This window comes from Homalodisca vitripennis, chromosome 7 (genome assembly GCF_021130785.1).
Source record: "Homalodisca vitripennis isolate AUS2020 chromosome 7, UT_GWSS_2.1, whole genome shotgun sequence".
NCBI classification, from domain to species: Eukaryota; Metazoa; Arthropoda; class Insecta; order Hemiptera; family Cicadellidae; genus Homalodisca; species Homalodisca vitripennis.
Window position 1 is genome coordinate 87,258,234 of NC_060213.1, and position 23,861 is coordinate 87,282,094.

The 23,861-nt window shown below is 31.9% G+C and overlaps 1 protein-coding gene across 2 annotated transcripts in view; it reads left to right on the forward strand.

Moving 5' to 3' along the window:
• LOC124366018 (uncharacterized PE-PGRS family protein PE_PGRS20-like) overlaps positions 1-23,861 on the forward strand; it is a 49,514-nt gene that overhangs the window by 17,248 nt on the left and 8,405 nt on the right. The window contains exon 2 of one of the 2 annotated variants that reach the window (XM_046822215.1): positions 92-2,002. The exons of the other annotated variant lie outside the window; for it this stretch is intronic. Within the exon in view, the coding sequence (XP_046678171.1) occupies positions 92-1,453 (1,362 nt within the window). The 3' untranslated portion in view covers positions 1,454-2,002. Of the gene's footprint in view, positions 1-91; positions 2,003-23,861 lie in introns of those variants that run through there. 2 annotated transcript variants of the gene reach the window in all.

The following is a 23,861-nucleotide window of genomic DNA, read 5'->3' on the forward strand; positions in this document are numbered from 1 at the left end:
TATAGATGTCAGATGTGCCTAAATCCACTCTAAGCGATCATAATAGCATACTTGATCAAACCATGTCCTAAAACAACATGTCATGTTCCAGGGTGTCTGCCAACTTGAACCCAATCCAACATGGGGAATCATTCAAAAGAAACGGCTCATGAATACAGTGAAAGATACAATGGCGTCTATGTTGACAGGAAACGACCCAAAAAATTACGACGAAAATCAAAATGACATAAATGAAAGCCCTAATTATAATAGTGTGCAAAGTGGTGGTAGCTGGAGAAAGTCCAGCGATGTTAACACTAATCGTAATAACGAAAACCTAGTGAGTGAAAGCAGTGAAAATAGTCGTCTTGCTGAGAATAGTCCTGCCTACATTGCTTCTAATAGTGGCATGGTAAATGGAGCCGTTAGAAGAGGAGAAAACATCGACAGTACCCAAGCAGGCAATAGAAGAGATAACATTGCCAGTGGTATAAACACTGGTACAATCACGAGCGGTACCCAAGCAGGCAATAGCAGAGATAACATTGACAGTGGTATAAACACTGGTACAATCACGAGCGGTACCCAAGCAGGCAATAGAAGAGATAACACTGACAGTGGTATAAACACTGGTACAATCACGAGCGGTACCCAAGCAGGCAATAGAAGAGATAACACTGACAGTGGTATAAACACTGGTACAATCACGAGCGGTACCCAAGCAGGCAATAGAAGAGATAACACTGACAGTGGTATAAACACTGGTACAATCACGAGCGGTACCCAAGCAGGCAATAGAAGAGATAACATTGACAGTGGTATAAACACTGGTACAATCACGAGCGGTACCCAAGCAGGCAATAGAAGAGATAACATTGACAGTGGTATAAACACTGGTACAATCACGAGCGGTACCCAAGCAGGCAATAGAAGAGATGACACTGACAGTGGTATAAACACTGGTACAATCACGAGCGGTACCCAAGCAGGCAATAGAAGAGATAACACTGACAGTGGTATAAACACTGGTACAATCACGAGCGGTACCCAAGCAGGGAATAGAAGAGATAACATTGACAGTGGTATAAACACTGGTACAATCACGAGCGGTACCCAAGCAGGCAATAGAAGAGATAACACTGACAGTGGTATAAACACTGGTACAATCACGAGCGGTACCCAAGCAGGCAATAGAAGAGATAACACTGACAGTGGTATAAACACTGGTACAATCACGAGCGGTACCCAAGCAGGGAATAGAAGAGATAACATTGACAGTGGTATAAACACTGGTACAATCACGAGCGGTACCCAAGCAGGCAATAGAAGAGATAATATTGACAGTGGTATAAACACTGGTACAATCACGAGCGGTACCCAAGCAGGCAATAGAAGAGATAACATTGACAGTGGTATAAACACTGGTACAATCACGAGCAGTACCCAAGCAGGTAATAGCAGAGATAACATTTAGGACGTGATAGTCATAAAGGACGTGATAATTGGAAAGGTGATGATAACTCTAAACATAAAGGCGATGATTACGTTAATTTCAACTTTATCATTAATAAAAGTAGTGGTCAGTAATATAACTGACACAAGATAAAGTAGTAGACATAGTAAAGATAGATACTAAACAGTTACCTTTAGAGTACAAAATTATAATTAGATAATGCAGCGGTGTTGAAGGTATACGTCGATAATACCTTCAAACAAATACCCTCAAACTTTAATCAGATGTTATTGTTTTATTTTATGGTATTTTACATTTATTATTACCTTTATTTTACATATCATATTTGTCCTATCACAGTATTGTTTTTATATAATATATTTAATCAAAATTGTCTATTAAAAGTGTTCCTTCTTATAAATATACCTAATTTCAATTAGTTTTTCTTTAAGCATTTCAGCTGTTAGGAATTTTTTATTTTCATTCTTCCTATCTAATCTAAGGAAACTTTATTCATACCTAAAATTGTATACAGAATATATATTTTGTATATTATATGCTCAAACAGAATATGCGTAGTTAACGTTGCACTATTACAAGAACCGTTCCAATAACATGTTATGTTTTCACTACGCTGTCTCATGTCTCAGCGTAAGTAAAAGTCTTCTCACTGACTGGTCCAAAATGTAGGTAAATTTATTTTTTCAATTTTTTACCTGGTTATACCCAACCACCAGGTAATCATATTCGCCATCTTATGCGAACCACCGAGCATACTATGGTAAACGCACGCCGGTGCAACATCAACATTTATTTTCTCGTATCTCAATTAAATTTTGTGATATAGCTGCCGAAAGATATGTCTTTTGAGAAATAATACAAACTGGAGGGGATTACTTACAAAGGTGAAACAGAATAGCACAACAATTAAGAGAGGACTGATGCAAAATAAATCTGCAATGATGTGTTCCGAAACTTGTGATAAAATAATTATAGCGATCATAATACATTAGGCTTAGCAGTAAACTAAATGAATTCTGTACTAAACACACAAATACATTAGTACTAAACACACTGTATTAGTCATTAACTGTAATCGACGATGGCGCCACAACCACTGCACATTAGATTAATTTTTAAACTCCTATACAATCTAATAGAATCAAAATAGTTCATTTACATTGCTTTAAATTACGGCTTAATATCTTACAATGTGTCACCAAATACATACCACACTTTAAAAAATTATTCACAAAATTATACACTGCAGAAGAATGAGATTAAGGCTACTTTAAACCGTTTTACTTCAGTTTTTTTCTGAGCTCAACGTGAGCATCATGAATCCCTCTCCAAACGTCCTAGCGAACTTTGATCTCCTCCCATATTTTGGCCAAGACTTCTGGAGTAATTCATTTAATCGCAGCTATTATCCATTGATTTAAGTGCTCACTACAGGAACTTTATGGCGATGCACATTTTCAGATAAAGGTAGCCTCATCACTAAAACAATGTGGTTTATACAATTTGATATTGCAATTTTTATTTTCATACAGAATAAAAACAGCAAGGTAATACCTCTATAAATTGACATTTGGGTCCAGAGCATGCAGTAAATAAAGTGTTATAACCATTAAATGTATGTATTTTGTTCAATTACTTAGGGGTATTCAACTCACACTCCGCACAGACTTTTTGGACCCAATAACCCTGCTTCCGCATATTTTTCCCATCGATAAATGCTCATCTGTCAGAGGAATTGTCATGATACACTCGGCGATGCTCATGTCGCTCTGAAAATCACAGACTGAAACTTTGCTAGCCACAAAACACACTGGCCTTTTCTTTGCAAAGTAACCATTTTGACTGTTTCATAACAACTTTAGTTATTATAAATTGCTAAATGACAGCGATGGGTAACTCAACTGCTGAAAACGAAACTTTATAAGTACCTTTATTAATTTACATCTGTTTCTGAAGTCTGTGATCAATAACAAAGTGATCAATAATCCATAATTGTAATAAACAATCTAAAGTGTGACATGACTTTGTGGACACACTGTATTATATTATAAATGTTAGTGATATTCTAATTTTGGTTATTTTGTGGTGTAAGGGGTTACATTTTAAGCATTCAGGTTACTTTGGATTTTAATTACACCAAAAACGTTTCTGGCTGTGCACATAAAGTTATTTTAAAACTACAAAAGATTTCTGTTATATTTCTTTACGACAATGAACTACTTTTTTGAAGTGACTACTTCTTTTGGCGGGCTATGGATGTATGTTTTGCAAAAGGGGAAATATTTCGTTACACGTCACGTGTTTCGGTAAACACATACAATAATTAGTTATAGCCAAACTCGTTCCAACCGTAAAAACATATATTATCTATTTGTTATTGAGTATTCCGCAGCATTGATACGGTTCCGCAGGTACGCTGTAATTATTGGTAGAGGTGGAAAACAGCCTTCTTCACATAGCGTAACAAGAAAATGTGTTCTGGAGTGGATCAGAAGATCTAGAATGACATAAATTCAAGCTAGGTCTTGATTTTCCATGCGACACCTGAAGTTGTATACGACTATCACGCCTTTGTGGAGCACGGTGGGCCACCAAACTATTGAATTTCTTCTTTCTTCGGTATGTAGATTTTCACATCCAATGTATATGTCATACACAGGAGTAAGTTGAAATCTAGCTAAACCTACACCAGATGTATCTCGTTGTTTGCATTGATTTAGAAATTCAAAATATTTTTATTCTATAAAGCTTTGCTTTGCTGTGGTGTATAAACCATAGCAAAGCAATTAGTGTATAAACCATTGCAATTTTGGCTATGTTCCCATACCCAAAATTGGACATTATGAGGAAATATCAACGTTTTTATAATGCAGACCTATCGTATGGCTTCTTTTTCAAAAAAAAAGAAAACCTTGTCAAAATAAACAGTTCACATCTCCCAACACCTGAATAACACTTTTGATTCCATGATTTACACTAGAACTAATGTTGAGGGCAGATCAAAATCTTTTAAAGCAATCCTAACGCGTGAATTTTTTTCAATCCTTAACAAAATAAACAGTGCACAACTTTCAACACTTGAATAACACCCTTCATTCACTTAGTTACACAAGAGATAAATCATTCATACGGAGGAGCTGTGCTGAGGTCCAGGATACTACTTCAGCTAGTTCTGAGGTCCGGTACTAGCTTTGGTTGCTCTATGTATCTTTCATCATTACCGTCCAAATATTTACTACCTGACCCTCTACTTGATACTCTACAGATAAGGCAGTCTGATCCCTCCCTTTTATAGCGACGCCTCAATTTATAGCATCAGGTCCTGTATGTCTTGTGTAACTAATGAAACCAAAGAAAAGATCCTTTCAAGAAGATTAACATTCACGGGAATTCGCTAAGGTAAACAAGTGCTCAAGTAGACCAGCCTAAGCAAACTTTGCACGTATAACTCATTATTCGCAACCTGATCTAAATTTTATATCAAGATCAGTGTTTAAAATTTTTAACTTTTAAGAAACGTGTTCGGCAAGAATCATCCTAAATCAACATATATACTTTTATTTTACTGAATTTTACTTTTTAGTTGGAAGTTCTGAGTGTTGCATTGGAAGTTCTGAATGGAGTTTTCTCTTATGGATTCTGTTGTAGCAAAATCCATACTGATTAACCCTTTTGGGTTTAGGCATATTTAATTCTTTTTAAGTATAAAGCATACAAATTCATCTTCTTGCGTTGATTAATGATTACTTCGTTCACAGACGTTATATGGTGATAAAATACTATTAAAATCTTTAATATACCAGTTCCACTGAATAACCTTCAATGATGAGTCAACTTTTATGTCCTGCGGGAAATTATTAGACATTCGCGACAAATGACTGATATCAACTCCGACTGGATAATTTCTCAACGTGCACAATCTCTGAAAAATCTAATTTATATGATGCTAAAAAGAACTTCTTCGAAATGAGGACAATGTAAAAATGTTTAAATATTTCCGGAGGTGACAAATAATTTTGAACAACTTTTTTTCAAACAAAACTGAACGTCTACGCATTATGGCATGCAAGTAATATAATTTTATTTCGTATACATTGTTAAAGAATTGTATAGCAGGCTTCAAGTATGTAAATATAGTACATACATTAATATAAAAGCTGAATACAGACACGAAATAATTTTAAATTAATTACGTCTTAAACATATAAATATATTATTCTCTCTAGACGTTTTCTTAAGCAACCCTGGAGAGTAGGTCGTGGAGTTTTTGAGTGGTCTTCTAGTAAATCAGATTTTTAACAACTAAATACCTTCATATTTGGTTTCTTTAATGACAATTACAAAACATAATTTGATTATAGGTTTAAAATACCAAAAGAATTGATCTAATTCTTCCAAAGATGACACAACTGTGACACATTTTTACAGCTAGCAATGTACAAATACGCCCACACCACGTGTCTTTTCAAGGCTTTTCTGAGGTTCAAACCAATATTTCATTATTGACACACAGACCGACAGAAAGTCATGCGGCAAAGACTTTTGCATTCCTCGGCAAACAAAAGAGAAATTGTGCCAGCCTAAGAAATTGTGATAGGCCTCAACGACGCTCAGCCAAATCCTATGGTTGGACATGTGACGTCGTGGAAAGATATCTCAAGATAGGTTTCATACGTAGACACTAACTTTTGCACGAATCATCATTTTTGCATAGACAAGAATGAGTTTTATGGTGGTGCATGTCCACTCATAGAATTTGGCTCAGCGTCATTGAAACCTTTATGTAGCAGGTTGACACATGGCAGGTTTGACACTCAGTATTAAATCTTTCAAGCTATGATCTGAGGAAAATATTTTCGTTTGAAAGTTTTTCTCTTTTCATATCCTCCCATTATGATATCCACAGAAACTAGCACGTCTAAAGAACGATTTCTTTCTTAAGAGGAATTTCTCTGTCGATTTCAAGAAAATCCAGATTGTGTGTTTATGCTGTGTAAATTGGTTCTCAGCTCCTTGAATATTAGTCTTGCATATGTGGCACGTCATAGAATTCTTCTAATGTCTTAATATCACGTATCTAATGTGTAATCTAATTTCAAGAATGTTAAAACATTCAAATCTCAATGTTAATTGTTTTTACTTTGACAAAAAATACATTTTATTCTACATATCAATCCAACTAAATGGAACTGTTTCAAATAAAGCTAATATATATCAAATAAAGATGACTGAAGCCAAAAACACATGCTTTGTGGCCGGGAGGTGCCATATTTTAGACTTTCGTAAGTTATTAGAGTTGCACTTTTTACTTATAACTTTCCAGTATGTTTATCATATTTCAATTGTCAATCATTTTAACAACTCTTGCAACTTATTGTTGCTATTCATTATTTTACAGAAACATTGAAACCAAAGGAAGCGTTGTGCTTCGCAGCTATGCTGAATTTAAAACGGAAAACGATGGTTATCCAAGTGATATTTCCGTCGTGTAACAATAAGACATCGGTAAAAACATTTACTACATACCAAGAAGACAGAAGAAAATTTTTCGGAAGGAGAGCTAAAAAATATAACAAGAAAGTTTAAATTACAACTGTACTTAACAGTATATACTTTAATGGGCTCACACAATAATATTTTTATCAATCTTCTTTTTGAAGGTCATTCAATACTGTCACAACTAAGTACTACAGTAAAGTCTACTCACCTATCGTTAGAAATTTGTCGGGAATCGAATTAATCTGGAACTATTTCAATTTAAATATAAAATGTATTATTGCATGACAGTAAAATCTATTTAGAAGGTTACTTACAACTAATATATGTTTTGTACGGTACAAACATCGTGCGTATCAAGAAATGCATATTTCTGGTAAAGATTGATTATCGAGCAAACAAGAAAAAATTGTCATTCAGTGTAAAGTATTAATGTACGTTTATTATTAAGATATTTTCCAAAAATTCTAAAAAAATATACACCGAAAATTTACAATTTATTCGTTGATTAGTATTACCTCATCCTATTTTAGATTCAGGATTACGCCATAAAACTGTGTACTTTATAAATAATTTATGTAAATTTTTTCCGTATTTATTATACACACAATTAATTTGTGTAATCTTACTTAATTAGAAAATGCGTTACTTAAATATATTATTCTGTAAATAGCCTTAGGTTATTAATGAATATACTACGCAATAGAAAATATGACACATAAACGAACAAATGAATCATGTGAAAGATTTACCTACACTAACAGCAACACTTTCTAAAGGTTTGGTAATACCGTTAAATGTGCATAAATTATTTAAAATTACTAATGAAAATGATAAATAATTTCCAAACCTACATGATTCGAAAAGTACACTCCTGAGACATTAAATAAAACATCAGAACTTTTACTTTGTTTATTACTTTTATGAATGTTTCGTGATTTACATAAGTAGCACAGTAACGCATTCTATTTACACATATTCTAAAAATGTGTTGCTTTCAATAATATTTATATAAATATATAAAATACATTTTTAAACGGTTTTAATCAGCGCTGCTCACAGGCTGACGTTAGAAAAGATAGTAAATTATGTGTGTCCATACGTTGTAGATGTTTTTGAAAATGTAACTGCAGTATACACAATGTTCTATATTTCTTTCATACAAGACACAGACAAATCTACTTCTTTATATTTGAGTGTGTGTGTGTGTGTGTGTGTGTGTGTGTGTGTGTGTGTGTGTGTGTGCATATATATATATATATATATATATATATATATATATATATATATATATATATATATATACACCGAAAATTTACAATTTATTCGTTGATTAGTATTACCTCATCCTATTTTAGATTCAGGATTACGCCATAAAACTGTGTACTTTATAAATAATTTATGTAAATTTTTTCCGTATTTATTATACACACAATTAATTTGTGTAATCTTACTTAATTTGCAAATGCGTTACTTAAATATATTATTCTGTAAATAGTAGGTTATTAATGAATAAATACACTACGCAATAGAAAATATGACACATAAACGAATATATATATATATATATATATATATATATATATATATATATATATATATATATATATATATATATATATATATTATAGGAACAAAACAAATGTTACTTGCCGAAACTGAAGTTATCATACAAAACAACCAATGAATATAAAATCTTAACCCATTCTCTTGCTTAAAATTCCAATATATTATATACATGGATTATTTTCAAGTTGGCCAGAGGCTAATCCGTTTTGTCTGAGCGCAGGCGGCTACAGAGGCGTTGAACAAGAGCTTCACACAACACACATAACATCATAAATCACAACTTACACACCGTAAGTATAACGTATACGTTACATGTTCAAATGAATACACACGCAAATATATTACAGTACGCAACACCATGATGTATTACTTCATTTCTTTCCAAAGTGCTTAATTATAAACAGCTATGCTGAAAGTTTCCAAGTACTACTAATGAATCAACAAATGTTCTTGATTATTTGGGTAAAATATGTCTTGTTCGCTAGTTGTTACCCACGGCTACACATACATATAAAAGTGATATTATACGGCGTATATTTTGAAAGTCATTTTGGGATGATTTGTGGTCATTGGATGATATGAAGTCAAACAAATTTGTTACAATATTTTCTAACATTTCATTAGAGTCTACTGCAATACCCTAAGGACAACAACATAGCAATGGTTTTGAAGTCGCAGACCATAGGTATTTCTTCGTGCTCACCTCTGGAAAGAATTCATGCCTTTGCAAAACTTTGTGGTATTTAACTCAGTACTTTATGAGATTAGGCATTTTCTAGTTGTTAAAACCAAATGCGGAACTGAAATCTTATAAGCACAACCGTTTCCAAAGAACAATTATGGGATTTAATTTCCAAAATTTCAAGTTGGTCCTGTATATTACGGTTTGTTTTTTATTAAAAAATAAAATACCTAAATGTTATGGATTGATTTAAGAGTAAAACAAATCTCTGTATCAATTGTTGGGTTGCCACGCGCAAACACATACTGAGTGTAATGAAGAAGTATTGTAATCTAGGAGGAATTTTGAGGCCATATAGTCTCAGAAAAAAATTAGTGAGTGCTTTTATTGTAAAGGTATATCTCAAAAATATAGTAATAAATTATTTAACTTTACAACACAACCTTTATTTATTTTGAATTAATGCCCAAATACTCCATCAGAACAGAAAGAACAATTCCGCTTGAACACTTTTCTCTTTACCTACTAAAAGGACTAGTGTTACAGAATGTTGCATTTGTTACGAAACGCTCGTAACTGTAATCTGTGGTAGGAAAAGTTATAAAATTTATCCTCAATCATCCAGAAAAAACTGGAATAGAAAATACGGTTAGGAGTACAACAAAAACTGTTTTGATACACCAACCATTTACGTTGCAGAATTTATAAGTTTTAATTAGGGAATTATTTTTTCTTACTTCACATTATTCAAATACTTTACAACAGTGAAACCTTTGCTCCCGAGACAGAATTGCTACATTCAACATGAAATATTCAATAGCTCTTTCTCTCCATACAATTCTTTCAGCAGATGTAGAAACTCAGGCTGGCCAACAATTGTACTCGTACAGTGACACGCACGTGTTGGCGAAATGCGTCAGCTGTGTTTGCAGATGTATTGAACATCCACTACACCACAATAATCACATCCGTCACACACAACACATACAGTAAGTACGCGTATAACACATACGCTTTTAGTACACGTAAGAATGCACTACAACAAAACCTACACAACCAAAACTAACAATTATGTCATTTCATATTGTTCACTTAGAAACATATAGCTTAGTGTTCGAGGACTCCAGCCCACCTGCTTTTTAGTTATAGATTACCAGAGTAATAGAACCATTGAACCAAATAATGTTAATGTGTGTTAAAGCTTCTCGCAACTAGAAGTTTTAACATTAGAGCCGGGAGCCAATTTTTACTGTAGCACACTATCTGATTTTTCTTGAAACGATAGACATATTTTTTCTGATGAAGAACATTAATCGCCAGCCACACTAATTTTGTTGGGGGTCGAAATGGGGGAAGTATCAAAAACGTTAAAAATGTGAAAACGATAATTTTTCTCGAGTTACATTTATTTACGTGACATTTATGATTGGTTTCGTGTCAAGATAAAAAAAATATATGATAAATATTATAGTTTCATATTTTTAAACTCTTTTGTTATCCTCCTATTTCAACCTCTACAAAAACTAGCCTGGCTAATAATGATCAATTTCTTTGTTAGGAAACTTCCCAAAACAAGTATGTGCGCTTATACAATACAAATTTGCTCACAGCTTAGGCTATTAAAGGAATGAATTTCCAAACATACCTCTTGCTATTAGCTGTATGTATCCCGCAATATAATAACATTTCATGGACCATTTTATGAAGTGGCAATTGGAAACAAAACCCTGAGACCCGCGATGGTCAATGGCGATCATGATTTCTATGACATCTCCACCTCAATGACAGATTATGAACTCAATGTCTCATTTCTGGAAAGATCCTCGAATCATCGACTATCAGTATTTAGTGTGCTTGAAATTTGAAAGTGAAGTGTTTCATAGTGAGTACAAAAGTTATTAATCCAAAATTACAGGTCAATGAATTTTTAAGGATAGAATTTTTTATGCCAATGAATTGTTAATCAATACAACTGTAGTATTCGTGTTTTTTGTGTTGGACTTGTGATTTCTGTCCATAAGTCCAACGGAATAAAGTCTACAATACAGTCTAACACTTCGGGAGCCAATGTCCCGGCAACATTACACGTTGCACCCGGCTGCAGTAGTAAAACGACCTTAAGGTTTCCTAATAAGAACAATATTAAAACTGAAGCGCTCTTAAGCCCTTACTTTGGTTGTACAACTATAGGACATATGTCATTTTACAAGTATTATAAATTTTTACGTTTTTACGAGGCCAAAATTAAGATGGCCGTCATCTCACGGTAATAATGTAATTTCTGGTAGTATGATATGATTTGGGTTTGATTTTATATAGTCCCATTTACTTATCTAAATGCAAACAACACCTTAAAGAATGGTAAAAAATTACATTTTTGTCGTCTCAGAAGGTATTCTAGATGTATTGATATTTTTAGTATAATTCAACCGAAAATCTATTGCTTCCGCTAAGTGACTGTGCACTGTAGTTGGAGATTATCCTTTTCATAGAGAACAAATATAACTTGAAAATCCTGAAAATAAAAGTCATAAACTTTGATATTTTGGTTACTTTATATATTGGATAAATTTAAAGCGTTCCTCACGCCAGACTTGGTGATTAAAAGTAAATATATCATTTGTTTCACAAAAATAAACCTTTTATAAATGTCAAATAAAAGATTTCTTTATCAAAAAATAAAATTTATAATACCATACATTTTATCTTTATATCATTTTGCGCGATATCCGTTATGACACATACATAAGCAAAGTTATTGCTTATTTTAGTATTTGTGTAGGAATTTAATGTAAATCTCTAAATGTTGGATATTTTTATTTAGATTCCAATACATCTTATAAATTAAATCTGTTTTTACTTTAAAAATCAATTAAATGATCTACAGAACAACTTACTTAGAACACAATTTTTTTAATCGTAAATACCAATGTAATAACCAATAAAAATATACAAGAGATGAAAACTTTAAATATAAAGTGGTGGAAAATGTGACCTATATGTATTACACACACACGCACACATACACGCAACACGCGTCAGGCGTCCCTGATCGATTTAATTTTAGTGAGTGTGACTTTTATATTAAAACAAAGAAAATAGTTTTTATAAACTTGTGTCCTAAATGCTTGGTTGTTTGTGTATTTATCAGTCAATGAATGATTTGTGTATTCACTCAAGAATGAACGTTACCTTTCTTCATCTTCGAAACTCATTATTTGAGAAAGTTTTTTAAAAGCCAATATTGAATTCATACGGTTTTCAGTTAAACTGCCCTATTCGGAATTCATTACGTACTTATAACCAGGAACGGTGATTCCGCTGATAATATTTGCATGGTAGAACTGGGCGCTGAAGATGTACCAGATTTATTGTGTCGTACTGATCTGCGAACTCCATCACATAAATTAATCATTTTATTTTAAAGCAAATCTTTTTACTAGAACTTCTTAAAAACTTGACTTACTGGAAAAGTGTATTTGGTATACCTTTAACATATCTTCCTTCATTTTATATATGAAAATTCATATTAAAACAGATTCAAGTATATAACTAGGCGTAAAGCTTGTTACGTGCAGCCATCACAACAAAGTTGTTAGCCGAGAAGTTTGTGACCTTCTGTCGTCGACCTTTCTAGAGGAATAATCATCTACCGTGAATCCGCCACCAGATGTCCTCTAACCAAACCTAACCTTTGATGAGAATATTATAAACTATTAATTTATGTTTCCGAACGTTCCCTAACTAGTAAAGTTGAACCTATACGAGCTACATACACTGCTACCCTGCCTACTCCACACGATAGTCGCATAACTAAAACTAAGACACAACATCCGCTGTCCGCTTGCTATCGTTGGCAGGAATATGCCTACCAGAACCTGTCCTGGAGTATTACAGATAGTAGGAGGCTCCCATTGTGAAAACTACGACCAATTGATCGGCCTAGCTGACTATCGTGTTCGTGACTACTGATAGCTAACGCGCCAAATTCAGATCTATAGTGGTGCTCAACACAATTCTAATGTCTTCATTGTTTTCTCATAACATGACTGGTTAACATACGTTATGAAGGAACCTACATAGACAGGTTAATTTTGGTACTACACCTTAGACCTAATTTCATTAAATATTAGATGGGAAGCTAAATTTATCTTTCCAATTGTAAAACATGTACTAAAATGAAGTAATTTTTGCGAAAGATTATCTAAAAGACAGAATTGTTATAAATATGTTACCATATATTCCAAAGTTAATTTATTATACCTACAGTTTTACTGTTAGGGAACTGAACATCTAAAACTAACTGCACTAATGTTATATATTAATTGAAAAGAATTACGTAACAAGTAAATATTTCAAACAATAGTAACGTTAAAAGGTTGTTACATTAAGTTTCGCAAATGCTGTAGGCCTATAATAGTTCTCTAAGTAACTTATGAGATGTGATTATAGTTTATTATGATCAGCTGTTTTGTGTTTTGTTTTTAAAATGGACATTATTGAATTTATCATAGTTGAGAGGAGCCGTTTTGGGGTTACTTTCTGTTGTTTGGATACTTGAAAAGAGTGGAATATATTAGTTTACCAAATGTTCTAGTTAGTATACTTTTATTACAAGCTATTTTAGCAGTAACTAAGATGTCAGGATCGAGATTTTCACACAATATGATGGGAATGTACATATTTCACTTCATGGCTAAAGAATTTACATGGGTTATACTTAAAATCAGTTCCTCCAGTGTTTATGTCTGGTGGGCTTTTGGGTGTATGATGGGCATTCTGAAGATGTCAAGAGAAATTACCAAACTTTAACTCAGACTCTTCAACAAGCATTTTCAGTAAACAGTTTTCAAGCGTTTATGAGCAGTTGAATCTGTAGATATGTGCTTCTGAATTGAAGAGGTTTGCAAAACTAGTGGACCCATTCGTATCCGATGAATGGATCAAGAACTCTATGGTGCAGAGTTAGTCAACAAATGTCAGAGCCAGTTGAAGGGAGCTTGTTGCTTTCAAGTAACCTATACAAAGTAATAAAGAGAGTACGACGTTGTCCGCACAATTGCCTGTATTAAAAATATTTTTGCATGGACTTGACTTCATTGTACGTTGCTTTGTTTGACTCAGGTTGCACAAAGTAAATTATTCCACCTGATTTGGTTAAACTTGGAAGGGAACTGAAAACTACGAAGCAACTAATTTTGATGGTGAATAGATTGTGCCTTCAGTGTATTTTGTATTATTTGTAGGATTCAATTTATGCACAAGTATTTTTCCAAGTATTAGATACTTTTTTGGGATTGATGCAATGAGTGGAGTCAGAACTGAAAGAAATGCACATTTAAAGATTTAGACGTGTGGGCGTGACATAAATGTCGGTACATTAGCAAAAACTGATCAAATTTAAATTAAATATTGCTATTTTTGTGCAAAATCTTTAGAAGTAAATTGGATTTTTTAATGAAATCGGGAGTTTTGACAGAATACATTTAATAGAAAATCAGACACCAATGTACGAGGTTCCCTCTAATGCTCAGTAAGCTTGTAAGATGAGTTGAAAGCATGGATTTAAAATAGATATATTTAACCTTATGATGGACAATTTGGCGGAGTCATCCCTTTGGTTGCGGTTACTAAGCCTTATAAAAAGGCACGACTGATTCTGGATTACGGAGAGCTACAATCTGTTTCAAGTTACGTGGCAGGTAGTGAAGTTTGTGGAGATACATTGAGATTATGGAGACAAACGTAAGAGCAAGTTAAAAAATATTAATTCACGTAAAGTCTATCTACAGATACATGTTGCCCCAAGATACAAATTTGGTTTGGAGTCAAAACCAGTTAATTCTTTTGCTGGAAGTAGAGTATTGGGATTAAGACTATTGAAAGTAGGTGAACATATGAGATGGGAAAAGCAAACTTAAGTCTGTAAGAGACATAAAAACAAAGAGAGACTTATTGTAAACAAAATGACTTATCGGCATTTTAACAGCTAATTGCTCATTTCCTGTAGCCAGCATGTAGTTGTGTTAAGAGGTGTTTGTCTCAAACAGAATGGAAGGATAAACTTGATAAAACAAGCTAGTTTATATTAAGCAAAATAACTAAATGCATCAGTGAAAAGGGTCGTATATTTATAACATGGGCTGTAGCTCAACGTGAAGAAAGTCAAGTATGGTAACCTCCCAAAATTAGTTTGCATTGAAAATTGATGGTGAATTATTTGAGGATGTCTTTTTTGTTGGGAGAAAAGAGAGACGTTGCGTAAATTAACTCAACTGAACTGGATGTTTTGTTTAAAGGAATATATATGAATTTGAACTGGATGTTGAAAAAAGTACGGGTGATCACAGATTCAGAAAGGGTCTATGCTTGAGTTTCATCTATATTATCATATTATTCATCATTATTGTATTAAGACCCATGGGAAACCGGTCTTTTGGACTGTGAAGAAACTGCGTATAGACGTACAATTGACATGACTCATTATGGAGAATTTAAGTACCGAAAAATAATGGAATTTGGTCCCAATAGATTTTGCATTTGGGGACGAATTTTGAAAGAACATTTTTTGGAGACGAATGAGGCAAAAGAACAAATTTCAACAGAAACAAAAAGTTTTGCTGGAAACTCTTGCTAAACGAGGATTAGCACAAGAAGTGCTGATGGACAATAGCAAACCTTTTTGATGCGAACGAATCCAGTAGTTTTGCGAAAAGTGGAGAGTGAAGCTTACGTTAGATGTGTAAACAGGCCGAATGAAAATGGTATTACTCAGAGAAATCATAGAACTATGAAGAGAATGGCAGGCAGAAGCAAAGGAAGTGTTGATATAAGCAAGAAATGATGTATTGATATAGTTTTATTCCTAAGAAAGGACTTTAAAATGATCCTTCACCAAGTTCTCAACTTTTTAAATATAGTTTGAGATACAAAGGTGAACCAATAAATGATTATGGGTGCTATGGAACAAAAATTTTTAGTTACTGAATTTTAGTATGTTAAACCGAGTGATCTGCCTTGAATTCAATATATAAGACGAGAGTCAGTTGGAAACAAGGAGTAGTTACAGGACAGATTTCACCAACCACTATTGAGGTAAATGGGAACTCACACTTAAAATGACTGGATTTCCTGCAGACACTACGGAGGCATGTGGTTGAATTTTGTTATGGTGAGATGTTTTGTTTTGCATTGTTTCTAAAATGAACGTTAGCATTGTTTCGTGTTAGTTGAGAGCAGTCGTATTGAGTTTGAGGATGTTTTAGTTACTCGTTAAAAGTGCTAAATAAATGAGAGTTTACATAATTGTCTAAGTTATTTTGTCACACTAGGTATTTTTAGTTCAAGCGGACAGTTAATTTAAAACTATAATCAATTTTTCCCTCATTTCAATCATAAGATTATTCTTTTAAATCTTATAGTCAGTTGTCTTTGCACACCCATAAAGATTATATTGAACCTAAAATCTAACTAAAACTTTAAATATCAATAAATGTTAATAATAGCCTTCAAATATTTGTAGAGAAGAATGAAAGAGCAATCGCCTAGTGTATTCAATTCATGAATGTGAAGCTGAAAGATGACATAAACACATAAACATTCTAAATAAAAGTTCAGCTCCTTTTAAACTTTTGTGAAGATGTTATCAAATACTATCACCACAAAGCTTTTGCAAGAGCAACCTAACTTAACCATCACCTAATAAACCATCCTTTCGTGTTACAGGGAATATGCCTCTCGGAGCCCGCTCCAGCTCCTAAAGCCCTTCCTCACGCTCTTGCAGAAGCTTTTGCCAAGGCCTTCCCAGAACCACAAGGTGCCGTCAATGATCTGTTGACGGGACTTAGCACACTCCTCCAGAACTTGCTGGCGGCACTGCTAGGTGGTGGAATGGCGATGATGATGGGTGGTGGTGGTGGAGACGGTGGAGACGGTGGAGATGGTGGAGATGGCGGTAGTGGAAGTGACTGCTGTGGATGTGATACTTGTGGATGCGGTTGCTGCATCCAAACCTGTCTGCCACAGTTTGCCAATTACTATGGTGTAGGAGTACCGTTCTATGGTTAAGGCCAAAATGTTTGAAGCAAATTCTTCACGATCTAGTGTCAATTTGTGTTTCACATTTATCAGTCAACCAAATTCACCTCATTGATAGTGTGTGAATGCGCTTTTCAATTACTTTCACTTTTACGTGCTTACAGCAAATATTATCGTTTTAATACACGATATACACTTAAAACGTTGAAGTTGATTATAACCTTAGCGTATATAGCCTTTATGTCCAGTTTATCTTCTAAAAACGAATATAAGAAATTTTAATTACTATTGTATAGCAAATACATAATAGTAGTCATACGTTTAACAAATGTAAACTTTAAAAGTAATAAACTATTTTTTTATTATTTATGTAGTTATGTTCTTAAATCCTTTATACAATATCTCTATTTCAATTAAGACTCTTATTACAATAAAAACTTTTGTTTAAGAATAGAATATGGATTTTTGAAATCGTACAGTGCAAGTGGACATGTTCTAAACGCCACAATTTAAGCGTTGAAATGGTGAATTGAACAGTCTGCTGTGGATAGTAAATCACATACATAAAGCATTACGTTCACTCAGTCATAGTGTGGTCACGGTATATATGATAATTATTTGTAAGATGGAACTCACGAGCACAATTTTTAAACACTGAGCATTTATTTTTTTTAATTAAAATCTTAAATTGGACTCTAAATTAAATATTTTACGGGGCTAAAAAACCTAAACATATTTAATCTATTTAAATGCAACATGGAATGTATGGAAATCAAAATAAATTGAGTGCTTTATAAAATATTATATATATATATATATATATATATATATATATATATATATATATATATATATATTATTTCTATATTATAGACTTTAGTCATGTCCGTTTACTTAATTCAGAATTACGCTCTTTGTTATAAAAATTTTGAAAACAAAATTGTCTATTGTTGGAAGGTTTAAAATAAGTAGGTATTGGTAAAACTGAAGAAAATCTGATGCGGTTTCATTTTTTACATAATTTTGATAATCATTTAACGTGGAATACGAACATTCAAGATCAATAAATCAATGTATGAGTCTGTCTCATTTTTCCAAATTACTACACCCATATTGAGGTTTTCTCTGTATAATACAAACGTTCCTTCTCTGTGGAAATTAAGTTACCAGAATCAGAAAAATTTGACACGTAGCAGAATTTTAAACCTTCCTTGTTGTTTTTTAGGGGCTTACAATAATTAACGTATACGTAATGCACGACCGAATTAGCAATTATTTAGTTTCAAATAACATTCTGAATAATATCCTACTAAAGAGTGACAACTACGTTTATTTTTATACAGATCACACACAAATATCTCTATATTAAAAAAATAAAGATTTTCAAAATGTAAAAAAAATGTTCAATTTTCTTATTGGATGATACCTTTGATTCTGTTTTGCCATGCAAAGATATCGATCGATACAAACTCAGTACAAACTCATAAGTAGTGTACAACTCACTGACGAATTATTTAAGTGATGAAATAAAACTCCTTAAAACTTAACAACATTAACATTCATTCAATATAAGTAGGTTGATAGGTTACAAATACACATAACTGTAAACATCACTTTTACATACATGATGTTGTCACTATTTAAATAGCCTTATTTTACAATCTAATGGTACAATAGCAGAATATTCAGAAACAACTTTCAACCACCTCTCATGTTAGTTTCCATCATTATTTGGTAACATTTTTTCAGACATTTCTAAATAGTCTGAGCATGTAATAATTCATTAAAATGTATCATGTTGTGAATTTACTTAAAATACACAATAATTGAAATTAACCATTTAAAATTAACCAATTTAAAATTGAATTAACTATAATTTTATTTTTGGTGACACAAAAACATAAAATGTTACATTGTTTTTATAACTCCTTTCACAACTTTTATTTGTTTCGAATTTGTTTCTTATTTATTTATAAGGGTATGAAGAATTTTTTTATCTTTTAGAAACATTTTAAAGAATCCAAAATTACTGTATTGTATTGTGTGGATTTTAGTATATTGCCATTTCAGTGCTGCTTATAACAAACCGACCTTCTTGAGCGCCAAAATATTGATTTTAAGTCATTCGGTTACAATTTCTTTTTTTTTATTTCTTGTGCAATAAATAGTTTTGTTATACTCCATTAAGAAGTCGATGAATCTAATTAATTAATTCAAATAAAATTAATTCATATTAAGATTATTTTATTGAATCTTACCTAATTAAGACATCGTAATAACAAATTCACAATTATCGATTTTTAACAACTGTATCACGATTATTACGCAAAAAAAATTACGCCCCAATTAAATCCCAATTGTAAGTAACTTTAAAGACCACACTTGTCTATTCACAATTTATTGAAACCTTAGTGATTTTTCCTACTGGAACCATACTTTGTCTTTGAAAGTTAATTAGTCAAAAGGAAATTTAAAATGGCTTATAATGGGAGAAACCCATGGTAGATGTAGTGTTATTAATATTATTTCTTTCACACCTAAGTTTTATATTGCATTAACTTTGATGGATTTTTCAATCTATTTCGAGCAATAAGTTTCACAATCTTGAAACTATCAATGATACGAGTAGGCCTACCATTAACATAGAAGAGCAATCATTGATTGTCAGTTAAACCCACGCCTCTCGTGGTATTGCATTATTGCGTTCGAAAAAATAACACAGCCTTAAAATATACAAGTTAAGAGGTTTATTTAATTTAAATTCATGTTTTGTACTAAACTAAAAAACTTTTTTACCCTCCCAAAAAATTCAATCCTAATTTTGATTTATTATATTCTATGCCTATTATATTTCTAGCCTATGGATAGACCATCCATTTTTGTAGTTTTTAAAGGGAGCTTACTAAAATATTAGAACTGGAACAGTCAGAAAAGGTGACTTGGATTTTCACAAATATTTATTTAAATTATTTTGATGAAAACCCATATTAACCATATTATTTATTATATGTGTGAGAGACCTAACATTCGATCGTTTTACTTGACTTTTCGATTGAATTTCTCTTAACTTAAATTAAAACGTTTTCACTGACTAGAGTTTTACAAGCGGTTTTATAAAACTCCATACTAGGTAACTATACAAAAATATTGTTAAAATCATGAGCTGAATTGAACAAGTATTACTTCCTGTAAACATAATAATAATCCAAATTTTTTAATTAAAATTTAATTAAAACCCTTTAAAAAACCATCCTAAAGGCAAGAAAAATGTTCTTATTATTTCACAAAGAACCCATATCACAACGTAGCCACTGGAGGTATATCGATGTAAGGCCAACAGTAAAAAACGTAAAATAAGGGTATTAATTAGTACACTATGTATATAAAAGATGGAAAAGGAGTTACAAAGCTTTTTTATATAAAAACATAATTTTTTAAGATATATTTAACAAAACATCCCAGTCTCTCACATACAATAAACAAAATTTATTTATTTCCTTTCAACGGTAAAAAACAAATTTATATTTATAAACTTACGATAAGATTATTAAATAATAATTAAATAACACTTAAAGAAAACGGCCAAACCAAACATGCAACTGGACTCTAAATCAAATCTAGGCATAATTAACAATAAATAAGAAATTTATAAATTATAATAAAAATTAGTGATAGTATATAATAAATGGAAACCGTATTTAACTTAAATACACTACTGTATAAGATGTGACTTTACATGAATAAATAAAAAAGATAAAATTTAACAGTGCAAGTAAACTATAAAATTATTAATAACAATCAAAACTAAACTACAAATGAAAAATTATTACAATCTAAATAGGACCTATCTCGGTCATTTTTCCGTGGGACAGGTTACAAAATGACCCAATATTTTTTCTATTTAAATGCGCAGAGTTCATTTTGGACTAATCAGATATATTTCATATTTTTCTGTCTGTAGAGAAATCTTAAAGAGATATCTCTCAAAATACAAACTATGGTTCATTTGGAAGAATATTAGATTTTACATGAGGCTGCCATTTCGATATGTAAAAATGAAGATGCATTGTTAGTTTAGATTTTTGATTCGCACTGTACCGATTGTATTAAATAATAATTCTGGGGTAACTGGATTACCGGTGGAAGGAGTAGGCCCAGATGAATGATAAGGGCTGGACTGTACAAAAGAGGCTGCTATCGGCGAGGCGCGCATCGCAGATGGCAGTGTTCGATAACGAAATTGAGAGGTGGGGTGAGGTAGACGTACCGTACCTCCATCTCAGTTAATCGGAAGTGATTGTAACGAGTAGATTAAATAGTGCTTAGAGTAAATCTTTTTACTAATTGTCATCGATCCTGCGGGTGTGTGAACTTTTTAACTGGAGTCCAGTCAATATACATTCTTAGTTATTTTGGAATAATTTTGGGGAAAGAAATATTGTAAAAATTAAATTTAATGGGAATGTAGGAACTTGTCCTTTTGATCTGTGCAATATATAAAACTTGTTGGTGCAGTGAGCACATGTAAATAAAATTTGATGTAAAAATACTAAAAGAATGTTGTGGTTGTTACAGATGCTTTCAGCAATATTTTTTGATTTATTAATCTCTAACACTGAAGACTTTTGATTTTTAAATCACTAACACTGAAGAATACTTTTAAAGTAAAGTAAAGAAAATTATCAACAAATATAATTGAATTTTGAAGATAAATTAAAGTGAAGAATTGCCAGATCAGATTAGAGTGTGAATGTTTGAATTTTGAAGATTGAATAAAAAGCTGTAATAACTTTGTACATTTTTGGGAGTGAAGAATGTATTACAAGTTTGAATTTAAAAGTCATCAAGAAGTTTTTTATTTTAATTTTAATTCCAGTTATTATTTTTAAGAAGAAGTTTTATTTTAGTTTGAACTTTATTCATTTCAGAAGTTTTACTTTTATTTTTAAACCTTCACAAAAGTTTATTTTACATTTCAAAGCTAACCCCTCATGTGCCAGTAAAACGGTACAGCACCATACTGATTCACCCTCAACACTTTAAAAAATTTTGAAAGACCATAATCTTGAAACCTCAATATAAAAAATTTTTTCAACTACGTAAACTTCTTTGTAAAATGTGGACTTGTTTTAGTTACAATTAATCCGAAAGTATGTATGTACACATATTTACTTACCACGGTTCCGCCACTTTACACAACCATTATCTTGAAACTTAAAAATAATTAGGACTTCATTTTGATTGGAATGACGAACATTTTATGAAAAGTATCAGTTTTTATTTATCTTGTGAGATATTCGAGATAAATATTTTACCAAAATGTGAATGACCTCATAGTTGAATTGTTTTATTGCTTAAGACTGGCTAACAATTTCATCTAATCTATACACAAATACTGCCTATGTTTGTAATTAGGTGAGTTAATTAAATTTTGCTCTTAAGTAAATAGCCGCCATCATTAAACTTTGTTTAAAACTGACTAAGAAATTCATACCAGCGATATGCATGTACCACCTCTGTACCAAGTTATGTGTAGATATTTTAAAAATCACAGCAGTTATCATGTTCACAAGCTCGCGGTATATTGCATAAGCTCATACATACATACATACATATATATATATATATATATATATATATATATACATATGTGGGACATATATATTCTTGGTACAAAGGCAATGTCATAAATATATATATATATATATATATATAATTATATATATTGAAAAATTAAAAAGGCTATTTATACAAATTAGATGAATGTAAATAAAAGTCGTTTGACAGGTATTTGGTCTTCCGATCATATGTTAGTTTGGTTATTTAAACTGTATATGTGACAGATACGGCCAAACACAAAATAATTGAGTCGTAAAAGTAAGGGCTCTGTGGTGTAATGGTAGCACATTCACCCGGCAAGTGAGAGATCCGGGTTCGAGTCCCGGCGGAGCAACTACTTTTCATATATATATATATATATATATATATATATATATATATATATATATATATATAACAATTATTACACTTCTCGGTATAAAATTTCCTTTAATATTTCGGAATTTACCGTTTTCAAAAAGGTATAATAAAAAATAACACAGCAAACAAAATTAACAGTACAGTATATATATATATATATATATATATATATATAATTATATTTATACATATTTCAACTTAGTTTCAATATCTATAATCGATTATCGTGTATCGAAAGGAAACAGTTGATTTTTAATTATTGATAATAAAAGGACTCGGTTAGGAAAATTGAATAAAAATTCAATATTTTCGCTTTTTATTCAATTAAACTACTATAACTAGATTTATTTTGTGACAATATAATTTAATATAATTTGCCGTTCAAAAACGTACCAAACACAAAATTCAAAAAGCCAAATAAACTACGTCACACCACTAATTTACAGGATTTGCTGAGGCTCTGTCAGTATTATGTTACATGTCATATGATTGTAATCAGTTTTTTTTATACTTTATTTATTCTGAGATGTTATCGTCACATTCACGGTTACACATAAGACCATTGGATAAGTGTTCGATAATAATCAATCTATTATATGCACCATCGTCGAAATCGACTATTTAAATAGAGGTCTATATATCTGT